Below are 22,436 nucleotides of genomic sequence, written 5' to 3'. Positions count from 1 at the left end.
GAAATTACAAGGATATAACAAGTCAAGTAGATTTCTGATTTGAAGGCACGTATGACTTCATATTTGGCCCAGTTTTCCCAACTTTCTTTTCACATTTAATTCTTATACAAAGTTCTGAATATTATCACATGCTGTTATTTGTAACAGCGTTGACCCTTTATAAGTATTTAAAGAGAAGTTTAGGTTGTGGTACTTTAATTTTAATCAGGTAAAGATTTATATACAGTTTAATACTAAAGCACTATGTATAAAACTGCGTTAGCTGATTCGATGATTAAAGTAGGAAATTGGGAATTATATTAGCAAAATAACTTTTGGAGCTTTACAGTTTTAAACAAAGAACAATTTTCAGTATTTCACAACTAGGCTTTGGTTTCCAAACATGTACCATTTTAAAGGAGACGCCCCGAGCTTTTCTTCTTTAACTCACTTACAATGAAATCAGTGTTTGTAAAAAAAAAAAATCCATCATTTTATTACTAAATGTTACAGGCAAGACAAAACCACTGCACTCAGTACAGCCTCTTCCTGTGGGATCATGTGCAGTCCAAAAGCCACAGTGGGTGGACTTGCATTTAATCCCATAATAACCAGCAGCACTCTCTCTTATAGCATCCCACACTTTCCATTAATCAATACAGTAATAGTGCTGATTGCAGCTATCTCAGTCATGGAAGTGTAGGAGGGCTATATGAGGAAAGATGACCCCACCTGTACATATGGCTCCCTGCTAAAATAGGATCTCTCCTTGAAGTGTTGCTCAGACTGCTAATGAGCACTCCTTCAGCTTTCTAGTGCCATGGACACTGTGGCAGATAATCTTTACAGCCAGACATCTTCTCTTTTCTTGTCCTCCTCGTCCTCTTTCTTCTTCTCTCTTCTCATTTCTTCCATCCTTTGCTCTGACTGTGCTTTTGTTCTGTCGAAAGGCATTCTTGTTTGGCCTGCTGCCCGAGCTGCCATTAGGATGTTTTCAGCATTTTCTGGACATCCCACACACACATAATTTCTTTCTTCTTCCCCTCTGCTCAGAGGAATCTTTCTGGTATTTTTGTCACAAAAGGGAGCAGCTATTGGAAACATGTGGAAAATAGTCATGGGTCACGTTATGTTATTGGATACCAAAATGAACTTTTGATCAGGTTTTGGATAATAATTTTATAGTCTGCAGTGAGACAGTGTGATGTGTATAACTGCTTGTGTGTGGGAGTAATTGCTGCTCTCATGCTTTGTCCAAGTTGCTCCGAAGAGATACGGCCAGCCGAACGGTCCAACATGCTCGGAAATACAAACAGGCTTGAAAGTGTTTGTTTGTGTTTATGTTTTCTTTTTAAATCTGTAACATCAAGGATACATGATAAAAAGTTTCCACATTATTTATTTTGTGATATTGTTATATCCTGTGTTGTCAAACCTCATGGTAACGTTCAGTCTACTGATCTTTGGGTTTTGTTTTTACAGTATCAAAAACAAGCTAGATGGATAGCAATGGAATTTTGCAGATAGGCCTGTTCATGGTCCCCAGAGGAGGAATTCAGATTTTGCTATAATCACCAGCAGATTGGGCTGGTTGTCACCAACAAAATTTTGTTGTATTGCATACAATGACAATAAAGTGTCTTATCTTATCTTATTGCCTTTTGCGGTTTTAGTGGAATATTTCACAACTAAATTTAACCCACATTTATGTCTCAATCTGGAAACTTAAGGCTTACTACATTTGGTTCACTGAAATCAAACACTGATCAGGAAAAAATCAAGCCTCATAAATATTATTTTTTATTAACTATGATGATTTATTTAGACACTTGAGTAGGGAAGAAAAGGCTCTGGATTGAGAACAACGTACAGTACAACCGAGGCACATCTTGTCTTTGTTTATGTTGTTTATGCTCAACAACAAAACACAAACAACAGAGTCAATTCATATTTTTGTCTCTCTGGCAGATCCAGCTCCCCCATCAGCTCCATTCTCTCCAGGTCAGCCGATGCACCCTATCCAGCCCCGCGGTGTGTGAATTACAGTGAGGCTTACTATTTAGCCTTGACTTGTCACCCAGCTGCATTATTTAGTCAAATCAGATTTGATTTATTTCACCATCTTTAGTAAATGACCAAATAAATATAGCCTGATGATATTCTCATCAGCCTCTGCTCGCTTCCGGTTAGCATGCTAAAACGCTAATATGGCAAACATGGTTAGGCTACATTGAATTGCAATCTGGCTGTCAAACCTGAGCATGTTAGCTTTGACATAGGGAGTCTGTAAGCTATTTGTTCAAAGCACAGCAGCTAGTATAAATGGTTGGCCTTGGTGTTGGTACCAAGCCTGCATAATCATTCTTGGAGCAAAGGAGGAGGGAAAATAGCTGCTATTAAACTGTCTTAAAATGCCTATCACTATAGCTAAATTGGAAACACTTGTCAACACTGAAAAGCTGTGTATCAGACTATTTTATTTATTTATTCAATCTATAGTAGGCCTTGGTGTACAATAACCTGCACCTGAGTGAATTGTAATTTGCTCTTTATTTGTGATAATACCACTTCAAGGCAGCAGGGGGCAGAGAGTGATTGATACTAGAGGATGCCAGTCATCAAATCACATGATAGGATTCAGCCCCATCCTTTCAGTAACCTGATGTGTGAAGACACTGATACACTGATGATAGTGCTCAGAGACACTAATCTCCAGTCGTTTTTAATCCTCTTTAATGTGCAAGTTTTGTTAAGGCAATTAAGTGCCTCTAAGATTTAACGCCACCACCAGGTAGCCTACATAGCATGAAGGGCTCAGAAAATATAGGATATTTATATTTCTGGAATAAAAACTCTGATACATGCTGCATATAGTCGTTCACCTGTCCTGGCCTATATTTCAAGGTTTAAATGAATTGTCAGTTAACGATAAAGTTGAAGTGACTGAAGTGATAATGAGGTTTGAACTTAGGTGCTTGTTGTGCAATTTGATAGGTGGGCCGTATTGAAGCAAGAGTTATTAAAGGTTTGGACAAAAGTTACTCTAACTTTTTCTACTCTTACTAAAAGTGTCAAATATTCAAAATACGTGGCTTAATCGGTGCTCAGGGGTTTATGCATGGGCCACATTTCTTATGTTATGACCATAGACTGTATTAAGGTTATGACCAGAAAAGAAGGTGAAGTTAGTTTCGACAATTAACAAACTGCTGTGTTTTGAGGATGCTATTTGCTACCTCTCTGGAGACTTGATGCCATACAAAGTCTAAAGAAGACAACGAAAAGGATGCCGTTGAAGATGGATGTCTGAACCATAGACTGATCTGAACAAGCTGCATGAATACTGTAAGTCGAGTCAAAAAAGTAAGATACTTCTGTTGTCTGCTTCCTGTCTGTTACCTACAACTAAAAGACAGCTGTCAGCTAGCTCAAGCCGGTTTCACTGTACGGTAAATGTCACTTTTATTATTTATTTTTTTACCATCAAGTAGGCCTATTCAACTCTAGTCAGTGATGCAGATGTTTTTTTTAGTTCTTGGTTGTTTTGTAAAGGCCTACCTGTTTGCTGTCTGCACAGATATAGACCAAGTAGCCTACTTAGTTCTTCTTCTGCTTTACATTAGGCTATAAGTGCATTTCTCATTCTGTGTTTTTTTTTTCTAAAATCATTTTAGCATCGGCTACAAACAATCAAGCCCCGCAATAACCTTCCCCAATCACTTTTGCAGTATCCCTCTTCTGGACCTGTGGGGTAGGCTACTCTCTAGAAAACTTAAAGCTGTAAGAAAACATTTAACATGACTACTGTTCTAAAAACAACAAATTCTAAACGGAGAAGATTAGGCCTACATGACTGCAAGGACAAAGCTTTACTTCAAAATCAAGTTGTTGGTGCATGCGACTGCTGTGTGTGAGGTTTATTGTGTGGAACAGTTGAGGTGTCACACTGACAGCTGCACACAGATTGTGTCAGAGAAACAGAAATCAGCTGGTTAAAGCAGCTGCTGCGGTTGAGAGGGGTATAACTTATGTGTCAGCGACTTGTATAGAAGTATTGGGGCTAAAACATTTAGTTACTAAAAATGCACGTCACATTTAATGCATGTTGTTGGAGCAATTTTCCTGATTATGTCTCTGCAAACATTGCTCTGTCACAGCGCATTCATTTCTCCCCCCCCCCCCTGTCTTTCCAGAAGAGCTAAAGGTCTGTAATAAAGTTTCCTGGGTCACTGTGCACATTTCGGCCCCTTTTGTCTCCCAGATTCATTCCAGATCGTTGCCACCAGACCTCAGACGTCAGGGCTTTCAAGCTCAGACTACACTAAAGCCTTTTCGATATCTGTAGCTTTTTAACTTTCGTATTGTACCTCCTTTTGATATTCTTCTGATCTACAAGCACCTGCAGCAGCGACGAGGGGCCACAGAACTAGGTAGTTTGGACTGTGTGAACTCAACAGATAAAACAGTCTGCTGTCTTTTCACCCTCTTTCTCTCTCGCTCTCTATTCAATTGCCTCCAAGTATCTTGACAACCTTGCCTGGTATTTTGGCAGCAGTCCCTTGAGTGTTGATGTCAGCTGAGAGACGGGAGGGAGGTGGAGGGACTGAAAGAGAGAGAGAGAGAGAGAGAGAGAGAGAGAGAGAGAGAGAGAGAGGGGATGGGGGGTAGGAGTGAGCGGGCTATTCAAGGCACTTGTCCTCTGTCTCCCTCTGAGCTTAGAGGAGGGGGAGGCGCACATGCATTGAGAGAAACACACACAGACACACTCTCTCTCTCTCTCACACACACACACACACACACATCCTAGTGGCGGCCACATTTTCACAGCCTGCTCTTCAGACTGACAGCAGCAAACGGACTTGAGAGCCAGCACGATTGAGTGAGAGAGGAAACGAAAGAGAATTGGGAACAAGGTGGAAGAGAGGACAGAAGAAGGCAGTATTCCTTTTTCTTTTTTTTTTCTTTTTTTACCCTCTTTAGCTCTTCTGGGAGCCATAGAAGGAATCTTTCCTCTGAACTTGCTCTGCTACAGGACCTGCACCCTGCTATGGCAGCCCTGATGGGACATGGGAACGCTGTCTTCCTCTCATCTTGTTCCTCTCATCCTTGGACTACCCTCCTCTGGGCTGTGTTGACCCTTTTTAGCCATGTGTGGGGCTTTAACCTGGATACTACTCACACGCTGCATAAGTTGGGAGACCAGGGCACATTTTTTGGCTTCTCTCTTGCACTTCACCAACAGCTAACCCCCGAGCCTCAGAGCTGGTGAGTGGCTGAATGCGGCACTGAGCTTGTCCTCAGTGTCCTGTGTGTGTTTTACTTTTTTGCTGCAGCTTACATACTTAAATGTGTGGCACCTGCTCCCTGCGAAACATTTTCAAAATGCAATGTTTTACTTTAATTTAGGTTAGTTAGAAGCTGAGTTCTGAGTCAGCATTTCTGTGTTACATCAGTGCTTGCCTTTACTTAATCATTGCTTCTCCCATAACTTTGATCAGATCTGTGCGCAGGAGGTTTTAGCATGTTCATGTGCAGCATCAGAAGGCTGAGCTCTGAGATGACAGAGGATGATTTACAGTAAGTGGAGAGAGGATGAGAGGAGGTTTGCTGAATCAGCTGGCAGTGATTTCTCAAGAGAAGAGGAAAAAAAGGATCTTTCTGGGATTTGTCTTTCTGGTACTTACTTTATACTAGCAGAATGAAGATACTATAGTGTGTGTGGCTGTGTCCAAAGAAGAGTTGCACATGTTTTCAATGTCGTTGGTTTAGAAACCCACAGGTTTCCCACAGCGAATGTATTCATACTTTATTTGACTTTATAGGCACAAATACAGATTGTATGACTAATTTGTTCAGGCGTTTAATAATAATAATGCAATAACTTCATTCAATACTTCATTTTGTACTGTTATCTATGAGTAACAGCTACTTATGCACATGGACCATCCATACCACTTTTTTATCCTGGCTATGTATTGTGGGCTCATGTTTTTTGTATGGGTGGGATATGTATGTATCATACCTAAATTTCCCTGCTGGGATGAATAAAGTATATCTTATCTTTTCTTATCTTAACATATTTAAACACAACAATTCTAACAGATGGGGCTCAGAGGACTTAAATTTATCAAATGAGGTCTGTTGTCACATTTTTGTCAGTCTAGGGTTCTTTAATGCGAAAATGTTCGACAACCTCTTATTTCTTTGACCATTGACGTCTCTGATCTACTGTTTGACGACAGCTGTTGTGATGCCTCTTCAACTGTGACTGGAACACTCAAAAGCCATGTTCCCGCTCTCCAGAAATCATGAATTAATGATAACAACACGGGTCAGAAATCTGTTGTTCTAAATCTTTGCCAAGTACTGTAATGTCATGGCTGTAAATAAGAGGCTATCTCCCCTGAAGCATCCCATCTAAGAGGTTGACGAGACAGTTTAGTATCTAGCACAGAGGTATGTAGTAATGTATAGTCGAATACAAATTCACTTGGCACATTTAAAGCAATCATAAGCATTACTCTGTTAACAACTGAACACGTTTTTGTTAAAAATATACTTTTAATGGTGATGCAAAATCTCAACTGTAGTAAAACAATGCACAAAAATGTAAAGAATAAAATAATCAGTTGTAAAGGAAGTTATTCAGATATTGAACTACATACATAAAAGTAACGGTACTATTTGAGAATACTTCATTATACAGAATTTACAAGTACAAAAATAATGTTTACGATAATGGTAGTATTAAAGTCAAAACTAATTGTCATGCAGATAATCTGTTATCTGCCATATTACAAGATTGTTGTTGCTTTGTTATGTTGTGTGATTTAAGGAGTATTTTGCTGCTTTAATAGGTTGTGGAGCTACTTAAAAGTAAACCATACTTTTAGTAAATCTCTTAATCTCTGACAATTATAACAATTATTGATGAGTATCGATCAATCAATCCCCCCCCCCCCCTTCAAATGTAGTGGGTTGAACTATAAAGCTGTATAAAATGTAAATACAAGAATGAGTTACAGGCCGCTGTTTTGGAGGGCCATATTTAACTTTTGGCTCCTCAGTTTACGGGGGCTGGAGTCGTCCTGTCGCCGGGGGAGACTAGTGACATCAGCATCACAGACATATTGACAGTCAGAGGAGGACTCATGTCACCCCTCTGCTCGCTGTCCGGCAACATTCCTGGAACTAATTTGAAATGACTGACTGAGAGCTTCAAGTATGACGGTAAAGTACGTCTACTATTATGGCCTGTTTCTAACTGCAGAGCAAAGACTCCTGAGAAAATGCCCATAATGCACTAGAAGAGTTAATGCCAGGAGAAAAGAGTCAATAAACTTTGCTGATGTGCTGATGTGCTGATGTGATGCATCTACTGGAAGAGAGTGAAATGAATAATGCTGTTGCCAGTATGCTGTGACATCATATTGACTGTATGACTTTATAATGAGTTCATCACTGTCAAAGAGCGACTAATACAACTTGAATTATTGTAGCCAGGTAAAGATTCTGAGTTCAAGAGTCCCAGGTAGACACACACATTTGACAATTTCAGTTCACTTTTCACATATATTATCGAATATGGTTTCTAGATATGCAGATTATTGTCATGTGAAACTACCCACCTACCTTTGTACTGGTTTAGTTTAAGAGATGGGACAACTCTCAGCACCGTAGGGAACATTGTATTCTTACACCTGCAAAAACTGATATCTGGCCACTTGGGTGCATGCACACATCATTGACAATTTCCTTCATTAATTCAGTGTATCAAACTTGTTTACAAACCTGTTAATTTATTCATCAAGCAATTATCTATACATAAACCCTCTCTTTGCACTGTTTTGGTCTCTACCAGCTGCAGCAGGACATATTTGGCTCCACTTTGGTCACTTAATAATCACCCACTTAACTAGTCTTTCATTTGTTGCTGAGCTGCTGGTGTCCGAAATGTTTTGGGTACTTTTGTAATTGCAAGTTGTAAGTAAAGATCCAAATAACAAATCTAATCTGTCAGCTAAACAAAGATGCAAACATATCTTAGACGCTATGTAAATCCAACGCGGACTTAAGATGAAACTGATTTTTCATTCAGTTATATTCTTCATTTTAAGAATATTAGCAAAAGCTGGTTGAAGTGTATCTGAAGAAACAAAGTGACTCTTAAGATAACCAGAAATAAAGTATTAATCAGGATAATTTATAAACTTTCATACTATTATCATGTTTATTGTATAGGGACAAATATGGAGGAAGCAAACCGTTGCCTCAAACAAACAGTATTAGTATAGCCTGTAAGCTAATTTGCAATGCATGCCATGGATTGGATTTTAAAGTTCATACCACTCAACAACAGACACACAAAAATGGTACCAAACAAGCACAACAATACAGGATACAAACTGAGGCAACAAAGTAAATCAAACGGCTTCTCATAAACAGCAGGAAGAATTCAAAACTACTCTTGTTTTACTCAAGATTCAAGACGAACTTTATTTGTCAAACAAAGCGAGGAATTTGTCTTGGGCTCTTCAGTACTCTTATTACAAAAAAACCAAAAGATCCATTCAAAAATTTTGCCATTTTGATTTGAAAGAGGATTGAAACAATAAGTCTGTAAAAGTTAAAATTGAAGTTCCTTATAGCCCACAATTTCCCTGACATAAGACCCCTTATGAAGACCCAGGAGTACTCAATAATACAACCCAGAAAACTCCATGAGTATGTTTCATCTGCACTTTAGACTCTTAAAGTTTGAAACATTTCATAATGTTGTGATAAGAGTGAGAGATGTATTATTCAGATAGCAACCCAGCAATGATCTCTCCTGTCTGAATAATACATTCCCATTAGTTGTGTTGTTGCTGCTCAGATTTGGGAGTTTCGTTTTCAAGGTGCCTCCATTATCATCTCTGATGTATCCACTTGAGACAATACGCCTCAAACTTACTGTAATTACACGCTGTTGACTCAGTTTCTCTTTATATGATGGAGGTTTGGGTTACTGTCCCCTCTGGTCATACCGTGTTGTGTTCATTGTGTGTTATGTCATCAGATTCAATGGTGAAAATGATATTACTGCTTTGATGCCTTGTTCAATGCTTACTCATGGCTGTATCATACAACCAATAACGGTAAAGAGCAAATAGAAATCAGCTTAGTCATACTGTCGCACTTTCAAGGTTTCTTGCAGTTTTGTTGTGGCAGAGATTTTTTTATTCGATCTTCAAAGGCTGGGGAAACATTCATCATTAGATATTTGGAGCGTCAGAGCTTTAGATAATAGCCTATTTGTTCAGCTTTACAGTATCTCTTCAGTACAGGCTTATGGCTTCCCTAAACTGCTCCTTTTCAGTATGGCATCAAAAGCCAAGGCAAAGGTCAAACCATGTGACACAATGATCTCATACTGACTAATGTGTTGCAACAGGATCCTTTTCAGTGACCTGTTTGGAAGAATGAAAAGTATGCCACACTGGATTTGAAATAGCAGCCTTGATTTGTCTTTTCAGCTCTCTCTTAACTTTTCAATACTGACTTTGACCTGAAACTGAGGCACGCAGCTTAACTTAGGGGGCTTCTCCGCCTGCTGTTAATGCCAGACACAGGATGAGATGAGATGGTATTTTAGTTTGAGTTATGTGTGCGTCTGCTATATATACAACTATGAGAAGTGCCTTCCGCTAATAGTTCACTGCCTGGTGAAGACAGGAAGCCATCAGAGCTTGATCTCACTACTGCCAATCTGCCTGCACTCTGCTACTACATGGCTAACAAATCAGTTCAATACAGCCGGTTCTGTCTTGGATTTAAAATGATCTGAGCAAGAATGAGTTTAGTTAAAAACGTTGTTACATAAAATCAAGTTTTACCGTCACATTTACAATCATAAACAGTGTGATGTAAATTAAAATTCTTTGTCGCCTAGGTGCATAATAAGTCTAAGAAATAAAAAAAAAGCATATTATGGTCATTGATTTACGTGAACCCCTTCCTGCCCAACAGTGAGCCCTGCCAACACATTGGGCAGTCCAATGAGGGACACAGAGGCATAATGGCACAGTTTTGTCGCAAGAGTACAATTCAAGGAGAACCAACAAACTTTCCAAACCCAAGATAAGACTTTTTTTTTTGGTAGAAAATACTTCAAGGGAATCAACTTTTGGCCGCATATCTGAATTCATGAATGTTGTGGAGTGGCTGCACTCGGTTGTCACACTAATGAGGGATGGGGTAGCAGTGCGCTAAATGGATAGCTTTGTTATTGGTGTTGAGAGACTGGTGCTAAAGTTAGACTTCTACTCTGAAAGTCAGGTATTACACCTTGAAACAACACTGTAAGAATTGGTAAGAACAGATAAGATACCCATATACTATCAGAGGACTCTGACCAAAGCCTTGTAAATAGAGGTTCACTCTTGTTGGGCCACTCTCACTTTTTCTTCTTAGCTTTGTCCATCGTCAGATTTTTCGGTTCCTTTGACTTCTGTCCTGAGAATCCTAATCTTAGACCAGATTCAAAAGGTGTTTGCCATAAAGGCAGAAACTGTGAAGTGGTACGCACTTCTCTTTAAGACACTGAAATAATATTTATAATTTTACGAGAGGTTCGCTCAATTTTCTTTTATCACAACAGGGAATCTGTATATATACATTTTTGTCAGATTGCCATCAATATAAATTTAAAGCTTTAACTATATGGCAAAATGTCATTATGATGCATTAAGACTCAGCCATGTTAGCTGCACTGATAGGCTGATATGCATTGCTCTAGGTTAAATGCTAGCATCAGCAGGCTATCATGCTCACAGTGACAATGCTAACATGTTGAGGTTTAACTGGTGAGAATATTTTTGAGATATTTCATCTTGAACTAATTTAGTGGGCAGAGTGCCAGATTTTAATTCCAAGTGCAGTATTGATGTTACGGCTATTAAAACACTAGCTGCTGGACTGCTGATTATCTATATTCAGGATTTGCTGATTCAATGTACCACAAGATTTTAATATCAGCAATAGAGCAACCCAACAACAGCAAGATAAATCATGAATGAAGGGTTCTGCATAAATATTTCAATCATAGATAAAGGCCTGTAAATTTCACTGTATCCAAACATATATGCTGGAAAGTATTTTCAGCTTCATAATTGAATTTAAAGGTTGTTGTTTTTTTGCTTTAGAGATCTCTTACACGGGTGGGGGGCTGCAGTCAGGCTTTGCTCCTCTGAGAATGGTCATAAATCTTGTGTGATTGTCCCGAAGGATGTGGTGTTGAAAAACATCTATTGTCCCTCTTCTGAATTCTGTTGTAATTGTTAACCTTACTTTAGTGTTATGTTTTGAATAATGGCAGCAATTTCCTCTTTCTCGACATGCACTATATTGGTAATTAATCATTTTTAACAAAGTCTTTCTTTCCTCCAAACCATGTCATTTTGTTTTAGTGTGCAGCATAGCCACACATTGACAAACTCATGACTGTGATTGATCAGATCATCAGGCTGTTGATGTCCGTAGACGTCTAGTTGGCTGTGTTGCATTGCTGTCATGGGGAAATTAGAAAGACTCAGGTTGCAGTGAGGTTTATGTTTACCAAAGACTTATGCTTTGATGCCTTTTCGAGGAGAAATACTCTGTTTCACTGCCAGTGGGGCCTCAGGTAGCCGGCATACTCCCAGACATCTAGTCTTGGGTTTGGTTTCACTGGCTGAGTAAGAATCTAAAACAGAGCTCTCTGAAGCTGAACAAATCCTCTCAGTGGATGAGCGTTGAATAACTTGGCTTAAAAAAAACAAGAGTGGAGCATGGAAAAGATTTTCGGTTGACCTCCAAAAGGTTATGGAGATCTCAGGAGGGGTAAAATGCAAAACATAAGAACTTCAACAATATACAGCTTTACATTGTAAGATATAGGATACCTTTACTTTATTAGAAGTGAAGCAACAGCAGATATTTTAGGAAGTATACTTGCTCACGTTCCTATTGAGAAAGATAAGAAGATAGCCACTCTTGTGTCTGTGAGCTAAGTATGAAGCTAATGTCAGCAGTCAGTTTGGTTAGCTTAGCACAATGACTGAAACCTAGGGAATTAGCTAGCCTTACACTGCTCAATGTGAGAAAAATCCACAGTCAAGTACGATCAAATATTACTAGTGAGCAAGTTGTTTGCTTAATTTGTACAAAAACAGAAGGAAACAAAGATTATCTGTTGGACTATTTTTGGCCACTTGCTGTTACTTTTTGAGCTAGCCTTAAAAGCAGATAGCTGTACTGTAGCATCATATTTAGCATAAAGACATAGGACTGGTATCAATCTTCTCATGTTACCCTCTGCAATAAGGAAAAATAGCTTATTTCTTGGCATTGGAATTGATTAATGAAAGATTTTGAAAAATGACAAAAAATAACAATATAAGTTGATTTTTGGCTTCATCAGTCAATCACAATATCCTCTTCACCTTCTGGTAGGATTTATTTTGTGTAATATACTTATAACTATGTTTATGGGGCCCAGCGCCACTGCTTCACACTTTTATAACACAATGAAAAATGTCTTTGGGCTAATTTGCATTAAAATAGCCATATCAAAGGTTCTTTTCAGCCTCAGCGTAACAGTTGAGAATGAAGCGTCCCCCTTTTCCCTCCTCAATTCAATTCATGATTTTTCTTCTCCTCCCTCTCTTCCCTCTCTCTCTCTCTGCTCTTTGCTAAATCTCCTGAAGGCCATTCATGTGAAAGCCTCGTAAATGTAAGAACTCACCCTGTTGCGGGGCTTATTTATATGGGAGATCAGAAAGAGCAAAGGGTACAGGCTCTACAATCTTGCATGTCCGCGTGCGCGCACACACACACACACACACACACACACACACACACACACACGACACACACGACACACACGCACGCGATTAATGCTTTTTACTAGCTCCCACTTACTCTCTGTCTATTTAGCATTCCCCCATTCCTCCACACCAGGCTGGACAAAGGCTCGGTGGGAAGCAGTGCACCCCGGCAAAGAGCTTTCAGGAATATTACTCTGCGGACCACGTGCTCTTGGAGGGACAATCTGCAGAGTCAGGATGAAAAATACAACTTAGATCTGATGGAGGTGCAGCAAACATGCACACTTTGGCAGCATAGGAGGAGCAGGAGCTGATTCTGCATCTGTATTTAAGAGGCATTGGCAGAAAAAGTCCTGAGAGGGTCAAGTTTTCTGGCATTTGTTGCATTTTCAGTACACACAATTGTTGTCTTTGGTGTCAGAGACTCTGCTATTAGATTGTATTTCTCTGTTAACTTGTATGAAATGTTTTGGTAAAAGCATTACCTTAACTTGACTTTTAACATAATATAATTTATGTGTGGGGGAGGGGTGGACGGCCTGATCTGCACAGCAGCGGGAGGGATGAATAAATCATGGCAGGCCTCCCCTTTGAATCCATGTCTGTGTGTGCTGTGTTTTTATGTGCGTGTTTGGAGGCAGTTGTGTTGACACTGCAAGAAACAGTTTAATCAATCAGCTGAAAGCAGCTCTGCTGATATGAGAGTGAGATCCAAAAGATCTATAAGAGCTGTGTAAAGCCGACAGGAACAGGAAATAATAAGCTATCTATTTGGGTTATTGTTTGTATTTATTGAAAGAGATTTACAGATTGATTCGTCTAATTGTGTCATTCACTTATCTTTTGTAATTTCCTCAAACACCTATGAGTTGAAAGGTTAAACGGATATTAGCATATGCTTTCATTGTTGCTCACTCAAGTCAGGTTAAGGCGAATTGTATCACCAGCAAAGTAATAATAGTTTTGGATTTTCCACAAGTTTTCATTTTACTTTCATTTGGACTATTTCTGATTTATTTAAAATTAGTTGTAATGAGTTTTGACTATTTTTTAAATGATTTTGTAAAAATGGTTAGTTGTAGGTATGTTTTATGAGTTTTAGTGTTAGTTTTAGTTTATATGTCTCTGTATCATAATTGGTTTGGAGATAGATTTAAAGTCAGCTAGTCGGCTAAGCTGATATCAAAATCAGTTTTGGTATTTGGTACATGTATCGGAATTAGATCGGAACTGAAAAAAGTGGAGCATCTCTAGTTTTATGTGCTTATGATTTTCATTTTTTGGTTGGAATTGAGACAGAAGTTTTATCCTATGCAGCCAAACATGATGGAATTTGACCAGAATAGCAAAGAGGCAATTACAATAGTAGCTTCCTTTTTTTTTTTCTATTTCCTTTGCTTCTTTGATCATTTCAGAAGTCTGCTTCCTTCTATTTTGTCCTATTTAAGTAGGTCTTTCCCTTTGCGTATGTGTGGTGCCCTTCCACATCCAAACACACACAAACACTTTCTAAGTTAAGCTCAGGACAGGAATGGCAAATCAGGTGTTGGAAAATCAAAATGATCCTAGATGGTCTGATATGTGATTGCCCGACTGTGAAATAGACCTGTCCTGCTTTTCACCCTTTGCATGCTGCACATACCCCCCTAAAAGATAGACAAATGGACGGCTCATGTGGTAATAATAAAAGCCAATAAAATGTGCATTACTGCAAACATCTCACTCTAAAGGGAAAATAAGTTCAGGAGGGAAGAGCCATTAAATAGAAGTGGAATTCAAGAAATACACTATCTACAGACAGATCAATAGATGGATGAGTGGATAAGGGGGAGCAAAGAGGGAGGAGATAAAAGGGAACAGGGGCGGGATGGTGTCGGGGTTATGTCCTCTTTACACTTTGGACCTGAAGGCCAATCATTAGCCCATCTATGTCTGGAATTGGCTGTTCACTTATTGATCTGCAGTGTGCCAGGTTGTGAGCTAGTGAGGGGTTGTAAAAGATGCATGAGAAGTGAGGATGGGGTTACAATTGTCTTCTGAAAGAATACTATTTATACCCTCCTTCCTGACACAGACTCCTAGATGTGGGATAGTTATTCAAATGGGTTTTGTTTTTTATTCTTCTGGAAATTGACGTCAAACTGTCTTTGTGATCACCTTGAACAAATTGCCTAAGCAGGAAGTTGAGTCACATCTGTGGGCAGTGAACCACAGTGTCCCAAAGGAGTTTTTGCATGGCCTGGCAGCTGTTTCTGTCTCTCTTTTGCCTTTTAATGTGCATCAGCCAACCATTTTTCCCCCCTATGCCTGGCAAGTTGAGATGTTAAAAACATGATGATTCACAGCTTGGTCACCTCATTCTCAGCTGTCGTTTTTGTCATCAGGAAAACTGAGAAGAGAAATTGTAGTCAGGTGTGAAAGCAGCATTCCGTGAACCATGCCTTTAAAGCTCTATTTTATGAGATAGATTGGATGTTGTTGGACAGGCTGCAGTCGGTGTGATGATCCATAGTTTACACAGTTGTTGCACAGCCTTCTGTTGTCTGTGTCTAAATGGGAGTGTGTGAGTTTATGAACAAACACTTTGGTCCATTTGTACACTCAAGCCTCTGTTAATGTCTGCATGCTTGCACATGTTGTCATTTGCTGGTCTATGTATATGTGTGTATGTGTGTGTGTGTGTGTGTGTGTGTGTGTGTGTGTGTGTGTGTGTGTGTGTGTGTGTGTGTGTGTGTGTGTGTGTGTGTGTGTGTGTGTGTCCAGGTCATAGGTCATAGTCTTGCCCCAGGATAACAGAATGCCCAAAGAGCCCCTGGCCCCCATGTTGATCCTGTAGAGCCACTGTCTATAGAGGAACAGCCTCACGCTGCTCTCAGATGGACAGATGTCAGCGGGTGCGAGCATACAGATTAGGGAGGATCAACTGAAATGGCCCTGAAATTAAACATTGGAAATGTTTATGGTGTATTTGATTTAACATTTCATGAATTTTATTAGCCTGGGAATGCCCACGCCTGGAAAATTCCTGGGAAGGGCTGTGTTTTAAACAAGTTAGTACTCTCCTATAAAAGTTTGATTTGCTCTTTGCTCTGATATTTGTTATATTTGATAATGTGCTCAATTCACATTAAGCAAATTGTTTGGATGAAGTGCTGGCAACCTTTTAGAAATTGAGCTTTGGTGGTCATCATGTTAATGTCTGAACTACTTTCCAGTCTTCTCTCTCTCTCTCTCTCTCTCTCTCTCTCTCTCTCTCTCTCTTTGTTAAAATATTTATATCTGATTTTCCCCCCCACTTTATATAAACAAAGAGAATAGGAATTCTCCTGACATTAACAAATACCTTTCTGCAGATGTTTGCTTGTCTTGTTTGTCTGTGTATTCATGTGTTTACATGTAGGCGTGGTTTTACAGAAACACAGAAAATGCAGCCTTGTTTTTGGCTTCATACCAGTGAACTTTGGCGTATATGGAAATACATTTTTGAAAAGCGCTTTAGAGAGTTAGAGGGTTTTTTAAGGAGCATGCATGCTGCGACAGAAAAAAATCATAAAAAAATCTAACTGACTTAAAGGGATTTTAAGTCCAAATGTAACCTGGACAGTGTAAAGTGCTGGACTTAATCATGTATTTAAGGATGTCAGCAATTTGATGAAACAAATGTGGCCAACACTATTTGGCAAAAAATGTCATTGTTTTTCCTATCCAGAGAAAAAATACAGGTTTGAATATGGTGACTTGCACTTTTCTCAATTTTTTCACAATTCTCACTCCTTGTATATGAAGCTGCATGCAGAGATGTTTTGAGAGAGGGGGAGGCATTATGGAGGATGGAATTGTGTGTGTGTGTTTCTGTGTGTCTGTGTGTGTATGGGGTTTGATGGAGGAGGGGTGGATTGAATAGTGGAGAGAATGAGTTTTGGGATCACTGCACATGCTCCCCTCAATGAACATGTGTATAAGAGTAGTGTAATGAGGGTCCTGTGTGTGATTCTTCTATGTCTGTGATGATTAGCTGGGAAAACAAAGGGGATTTTTATGACAGCTATGGCTGGGATTATAAATTACAATCTAATGAGGAGATGCAAATGTATTTCACGCAGTAACTTGACAACGTTTAATATTTATACCATATTCATGATTCCTAGATGCGGACAAAACATCAAACAAACATCAAATGCATGCAACAAAAGCTTGTACAGGATTTGTTTGGTCCAAAAATGTGTATTAGTTAGACAAATAATGTTAATAATCATGACTATATTAATTGTTTTAACCAGTAAAATTGATGCGCTGAGATAGATAAACATGCTTTTGAGTGTTCTTGCAAAGGGAGCTCCTCCAAATTGAACATAAAAGAGTCAGGTTTTTATGTATAATTATTTAGAAGGAAAAAATAGAGTCCCTAGAACGGGACCTTGGGGTACTTCCTTTCTTTCCTTCTTGATTTAGCCTTTGCTTACGACAAGATCTCACCATTTATAAGCAATATATTCCTTCTCATTGCCTGCATGATTGAAAGCCTGATAAATCACATATTGATTAAATCATTTTTAGTGGATATTGCAAAATAAATGGATTTTGTTTAAAAGCAGTAAAAGTGACATTTTAAAATTGTATCTACTAGACATCAGCATGTAGGTTTTTTTATTTCAGAATTTTATCATAATGTCATAACTTAGCTAGAATAGCCTCTTGCATGCCTGTAGATGTTTAGGCTTGTTGTAATCTGTTAGTCAAGGAATGCACTAATGCCCAGAGGTACTATCTAATCTGTATATGTGATGCTTCAATGTAAATATAACACACAAGTACACACACACCTCTGTCATGCTGGTGCTGGCTTTGTTGTGTCTAGGTTCATGTGGGTATTTCACCAGATACCGTCACAGTCATACTCATCACCCTGATATCTTCCACCCTGGTCCATACCCACAACTACTCATATTAAATACATACACACATTCAATGGAACAATGGAGATCATGATCACACTATCTGACTCAAGCCTGAACAATGAAGTGGGCATCCAGTTCTCTCCACTAAATACTGGCTGTAGAACAGCTTCACAGACATGTACACCCTGACACCTGCCTGTGTATCTTCACATATGGGGGAAGGGGCAGGTTTGGTATCACCTTTACTACTAAACATAAACCAGAGCTCACTGGAATGTAGGGATAAGGTTTTCTATCAGGTTTCTTAAGTACTGTCTTTCTATGAATCAGGCCTCTTTTGTTTGACGTGTGTTAGCGCTAACTTAACACTGTTTGGTCGGGTTTCTCATGTGGACCACCAGTGATGTGTGGCGGTCATTATTTCACTTTGGGTGGCTGTTTGGGGTTCCCAGTCATTAAGGTGAGGAGAGAGTCATTCCTGAGGCATGCACGGCTGCACCCGAACAGAAGCACTTGTCAGGAGAGAGAGGGAAGGAAGAGAAAATAGAAAGTAGAGCTGTCTGAGAGTCATCAGTGGTAGTTTTTGTGTCTGTGGGTATTGGGAGTTTTATTTTTAATGTCAGCGCAAAAGTATTCTATTACTCTGGAAAAAAAGATGCAGAGTCAATGTGGCTGCTATTGTTGAGGTAGAAAATTGAGTAAGAAATGTCTATATGTGATATTCTGGTCTATTACGTTTGACTTTCAACTCGCCATAACCTACAAGCTATGGTTTGTTTATGGTTACTTTGCTGTGACCAGTAATCCTGAAAGCAGAACTACTAAACCTTGCAATACTGAGAACCTTACTAAGACAGATACATTTCCCAATTAGGGACTGACTGACCTACTTCACCATCACAGCTTTTCCCATAGCCAGGCTTCGGATGACTTAAAACCTAGGAGCTGATAAGAGTTAAAAGAAATGGGGCCAACGTAACATTTAACAGCGCTGAGCAATTAATCTTAGAGTCAACACAATGTGTTACATGGAAGAAATTATTGAAATTTAAGTTTTGACTGTGTAGTTGTGGCTGTTTGAAATCTGACCACTCAGACCTCTACTTCGCTGTCTGTTTGTCTGTGCAGGCTTCTTGCAGTGCTATCAGCTTGCTACACTGTATTTATAGGCAGAATAGCTCTCAGCCTCAGAGATAACTCTAATTTAAGTGTGGACATATCAAGGTAGATATGAGGGGGCTGGTGATAGGAACTTTTCACACAGGCACTGGAGCCAGTTGTTACTCATTCATTCAAGCTGAGCACCGTCTCTGCCAACATTTTTGTTATAATTATATATAAGCAGAAGGTACTTGGTACTGGTATTGTTATGGCATCCAGGGTGAGTTTGATCCCTTTCCCATTCCTTCTTCTTACACTTTGCTCTTTATTCCATTTTTTCTCTTGTGCCTCTGTTTCCCCACGTCTCGCTTCCATGCATGTGCGATAGCTGGCGGTGTTGGGTGGAATGTGGCTCAACGTTGGGTTTTTAAATAGCATCCTAGCCTGAATCAGCCACTCCTAATAAGGCAGAGGCAAGTGACACTGACCCAAAAATATCAGCAACCAGCTCACTGAGAATAAAACGTTTGCTATCCTTGATAGCGAGCGATGACAGGTGAAAGCTACAGTATGTTAGCACAAATAAGATCTAGTACATGCAGTCTGCGGGGCTGTTCTGAACCAGTTTAGGATTAGAGATAACATGACAGCATGTTAAACAGTAGGTGGTGTCTGCAGGATTTGAATAGTCTTGATTTAGCCACAGGTGTTTGTACTTAACAGTAATGGCAGCTCGGGTCAGCTGAGGCATTGTGTGAAATCTGCCACATGTCATGTGTGAAATATCTAATATCCTCCTCTCTTGACATAAGGCAATGAAAATAACCATCAGTGTTGTTCCCTCCAGGATCCTTGTGGGGGCACCACAGGCAGCAGGGCAGGGCCTGTTGAAGGGAAGTCGGCCGGGAGCCTTGTTCAAGTGTCCAATCACACCCGAGGAATACGACTGTGAGAGGGTCGATATTGATGGAGATGGTGAGGAATGTTGTATAGCCAAAAGATTCATCAAATAAGTTTATTATCCACAGAAATTTCTGCTATCCTGATAAATGTCAAGCTGAATTGTAAAAATGGTTTTGATTCTATTAATTGAAGGCTGTCAAACAATTACATTTGTTTTATTGCCATTAATGGCAAAAGTACAATAGCTAATTGTAGGGCCAGGTATTTCATACATATCGTGATATATATTGATTTTGGATAATGTCCGACACAGAATTCCCTACAGCGGCTGTTCTTTAGGCATATAAAGGATCCTACAACTTAAGACACTTAAATTCAGATCCTCAGAGGTCCTAGAAATACATAAACATATTTTAATCCCATAGCTATGGCTACGGTGTTATTGTGAACTGCACCTATTGTCTTTGAAAAATGTCATCAGAGCTTTGCAGCCGTATAGATTCTGCAACATCTGCATAGATACATGTATTTGCAAGGAGCACATGAAGATATATTGCCATATCGTTTTTATTTTAGTACAGCCCTTGTTAATTGTGATTAAATCTATTTTTTATTTTGCATTTATAAATAAAAATTGTTAGGCTTTTATTTTAAATGTTTTACTGTCTTAAGCTGAGAGTGCTTTGACTGTTTGATGTCATTAGGTAGATATTACGTTTGACTCATCAACTGAGCTGTCTAGACGTTTTTAGAAGTGAAATGAGACATTCAAAGATGCAGCAGTGTCTTTTCCATCACTGCCACTTCAGGGAGACACTGCGGAGGCTTATCAACGGTGCATCTAAAGGGACGAAATAGCATTTGATTAATTGCAATGAAAGAAACTAATTTTGATTAACTAGTTAATCTTCCTTTTAAATAAAGAGATTGACCTCAATGTTCTCTCCAACAGAAAGACACAATACAACTCCTTCCTGTGTTATACCCTAATTGAAATACAGGATGCTGCTAGTGGAAATTCCTTGTTTTGACATTTTCACCTTGAATCTGTTATTATATTTGCCAAGACACTATCACTGCATGTTGGCTCGCCATTCTGATAAAATATTAACTGGGAAAAAAACTTTTTTTCTTCCTGTATCAAGGGGTTCATTATCATGTTATCGTGCCAATAAACAACACATAACCCCTAGAGAACTGTGGCTTAGTTCCTGATTGGTTTACATTATGGAAAGCTTAATGGTTGCCATTTCCTTCTGTATGTTTTTCCCTCAGTGAGTCTTGACAGAGAGAGCAAAGACAACCAGTGGCTGGGAGTCACAGTGAAGAGTCAGGGGATCGGCGGGAAGGTGGTGGTAAGTACGGACCCCAGCCTGTAAATGCATCAGTGCAGGAAGCAAGGTCTTTCTTGTTTTTGAAAACATAACTTTTTTCTGCTCCTGCCCATTGATTATTTAACATAGGCGCAACATTTTCAGCTTTGATTCTTCTGTTATTAACTTTTAGACATTCATTTCTAAGTCAAAGTTTTACTGATATTCAACACACCCTTAAAAGTGGATTTCTCACCTTAACTGGCCTTAAAAAAAAACCTCTTGTGCCATTTCTTGTCCTTCACCAGACCTGTGCTCACCTTTATGAGCTCAGGCAGCGTGTAAGTCAATCTTCAGAGACTCGCGACCCGATTGGACGCTGCTATGTCCTGAGCGAGGATCTAACAGAGCGAGATGACCTGGACGGAGGGGAGTGGAAGTTCTGCGAGGGCCGGCCGCAGGGACACGAGCAGTTTGGCTTCTGTCAGCAGGGCCTGTCTGTCAGTTTCACTCCAGACAACAACTTCATTCTGTTCGGGGCTCCAGGGACATATAACTGGAAAGGTAAGGTGTTGGATTGTCCATCTATCTAGATATGTCATTGTTGTCTTGCCTTTGAATCAATATTTTTTTTGGCACTAGGTTTCATAGGGTAATTGTAATTGACATTACACCACTATATATTTTTATATTTTTCCTTAAAGATGCATGCATGTACATCCAGCCGACAGATGAAAAGATTAAAGTCATATTTTGACTTGTTTTTTTATGTGCTCCCATTGTTTTTATCCATTACTACTTATTGGCCCTCATGAGCTAATATGCTCATAGAGGCAGGCTATGTTAGCTGATGAATCTAATTTTTTTTTCCATTAACAGGACAATACTGCTAGAGATTAAAAGAGATCCAATTGATTTGTAAAGCAATCTAGTGATTGGACAGAAAAATTATGCAAAGTAGCATTGTGCACAGAAAGCGCTGAGATTTATCTGGTGCAGTAGTCAGTTACAGGATTGATTTATTTTCTACTGCCACATGAGATCAATGCTGTGTTGAGTAGATGCTCTTCATGTTTCTGATTTTGCATAATGTTGTTTTATTTTCTTACATGCCTGGTATAATGCTGTTTCCACCGTGCAGAATATGTATAAGGATGGATAGAAAGTGTCGTGTGTGTATGAGTGATCACATCAGCCTGTTCCAACTAAAGTTTGCACAGTCCTCTGTTTGAGCTGGTTTTGAGTTTGTACAGTCATTACAGTTACAAAATGAAGCTAACTTAAACTGGATATTTTTAACAGTAAGTTTTTGAGTGTGCTGTCTCTTCTTTTACTATGCATGCACACAAATATGGAGATCCTCCATATAGGTGACAGAAAATCCAGAGAAATTACCA

At 39.3% G+C, this 22,436-nt stretch overlaps 1 protein-coding gene across 3 annotated transcripts in view; it reads left to right on the top strand.

Moving 5' to 3' along the window:
• Nucleotides 1-4,680: 4,680 nt before the first annotated feature.
• The window catches only part of itga7 (integrin, alpha 7), a 35,266-nt gene continuing 17,510 nt past the window's right edge, over nucleotides 4,681-22,436 (top strand). For all 3 annotated transcript variants that reach the window (XR_010666408.1, XM_065954689.1, XM_029277881.2), the window contains exons 1-4: nucleotides 4,681-5,244; nucleotides 19,671-19,798; nucleotides 21,002-21,081; nucleotides 21,348-21,603. Coding sequence is in view for 2 of the 3 variants with exons in the window: in XM_065954689.1 (XP_065810761.1) it covers nucleotides 5,027-5,244; nucleotides 19,671-19,798; nucleotides 21,002-21,081; nucleotides 21,348-21,603 (682 nt within the window). In the remaining variant the exon portion in view is untranslated. The remainder of the gene's footprint in view (nucleotides 5,245-19,670; nucleotides 19,799-21,001; nucleotides 21,082-21,347; nucleotides 21,604-22,436) is intronic.

The sequence above is a fragment of the Labrus bergylta genome, chromosome 5 (assembly GCF_963930695.1).
Source record: "Labrus bergylta chromosome 5, fLabBer1.1, whole genome shotgun sequence".
NCBI classification, from domain to species: domain Eukaryota; kingdom Metazoa; phylum Chordata; class Actinopteri; order Labriformes; family Labridae; genus Labrus; species Labrus bergylta.
This window is presented reverse-complemented; position numbering and strand designations above follow the sequence as displayed.